General features: G+C 68.0%; 2 protein-coding genes across 2 annotated transcripts in view; both read left to right on the plus strand.

The window, feature by feature from the left end:
• PNPLA7 (patatin like phospholipase domain containing 7) overlaps nucleotides 1-824 on the plus strand; it is a 49,904-nt gene extending 49,080 nt beyond the window's left edge. Inside the window, exons 35-36 of the mRNA XM_004714465.2 lie at nucleotides 276-370; nucleotides 504-824. Of these exons, the coding sequence (XP_004714522.1) occupies nucleotides 276-370; nucleotides 504-605 (197 nt within the window). The 3' untranslated portion in view covers nucleotides 606-824. The remainder of the gene's footprint in view (nucleotides 1-275; nucleotides 371-503) is intronic.
• Nucleotides 681-1,248, plus strand: part of NSMF (NMDA receptor synaptonuclear signaling and neuronal migration factor) — an 8,728-nt gene continuing 8,160 nt past the window's right edge. The window contains exon 1 of the mRNA XM_045289336.1: nucleotides 681-764. Coding sequence (XP_045145271.1) covers nucleotides 681-764 — 84 coding nt within the window. The remainder of the gene's footprint in view (nucleotides 765-1,248) is intronic.

The following is a 1,248-nucleotide window of genomic DNA, read 5'->3' on the forward strand; positions in this document are numbered from 1 at the left end:
GCGCTCCTGCCAGGCCTTGCCAGAAGCTGCAGAACCTCGTGGGCCTTGGGCCCTACCCAAAGCTGCCTAGGTCTAGAGGGACGACTGTCATGGGGCTGCCAGCGCAGGAGTAGGCTCATGGGCCCAGAACGCAGGCTGCCCCTCTGCCTGGCAGGCTGAGGCAGTGCAGCCTCCTCTGGGCAGGGTGAGGGGTTGCTCCTCAGGGGACCAGAACGGGGCTGGCTGGGCAAGCTCCTTGGGCGCCCAACAGTGCAATGCGGCTCGCTCTCCACCAGATGAGTCTGACTACCAGACCGAATATGAGGAGGATGTGTCCCGGGACACTTACGCCGACTTACTGAGCACCACCGCGGCCGAGGATTCGGACTCGGTGAGTCAGCCCAGCCCCACCCACTGCATAGCTGAGGCTGGCCTTGCCAGGGGTGGGGGTTGGTGGGGAGGTGGTGGGAGCCTCTGCCTGGCTGCGCTGAGCCGCTGGCCCATGACTGTGTTTTTGCCTCCAGGAGTATGAGACCGCACTCCTGCAGACGCGCCCCTGGCGGGTGACTTCTGGGACATCATTGCAGGACTTCTCTCCCTCCTTCTCCTCTGACCAAGAGAGCTAGAGGACCCGCCTCGGTGCCACCCAGCCTCTGGCCTTACAAGCCCCCTGCAGCCTGGCCACCTCTTCTGCCTGGAGCATGTCTCTGGGGGGGCTCGGCCAGACCCTGCTCCCCAGCGGCCTGAGGCGTCCCGAGCTCCCCCAGACCTCAACCACCACGCAGGCCTCTGGGAGGCCTTAGAGCTGGGAGACGTGGGGCCAGCGCATTAAAGGTTCTGTCTGAGTCGTTCTGTCTGAGTCGTGTGTCGCCCCCTGTCCACTGCGCACCCCGCTGGTCCCCCAGAGGCTCAGGCTGCTGGGTACCTGCCAGGCCTCTACCCCTCTGCTGAGGTCCAGACCCCACGGGCAGCTCAGGGGTCTGCGACGGGGGCCGCGACCCCCAAAGCAAGGGCGGCTCCCGCGCGGTTCCCCGCGGGCACACGAGACGCCCCCTTTCCTTTCCGCACCGAGTAAACAGCTGCCCCCTCGCCATCGCAGGGCGGGGCGGGCCCTGGGGACAGAGGGACGCTCCCCGGGGCGTGGTCCGCGAGGAGCGGGGGCTCCTGGAAACGCGGCGGACGGACCCGGGCCCCGAGCGGTGCTCCTGCCAGCCTCGGTTTCCCCTCGGGAGCCTGGCTCCCCTCCTCGTGCCCCTCGGAGCCGGCCCG

The sequence above is a fragment of the Echinops telfairi genome, unplaced genomic scaffold, assembly GCF_000313985.2.
Source record: "Echinops telfairi isolate 266 unplaced genomic scaffold, ASM31398v2 ScPeMD7_25;HRSCAF=90, whole genome shotgun sequence".
NCBI classification, from domain to species: domain Eukaryota; kingdom Metazoa; phylum Chordata; class Mammalia; order Afrosoricida; family Tenrecidae; genus Echinops; species Echinops telfairi.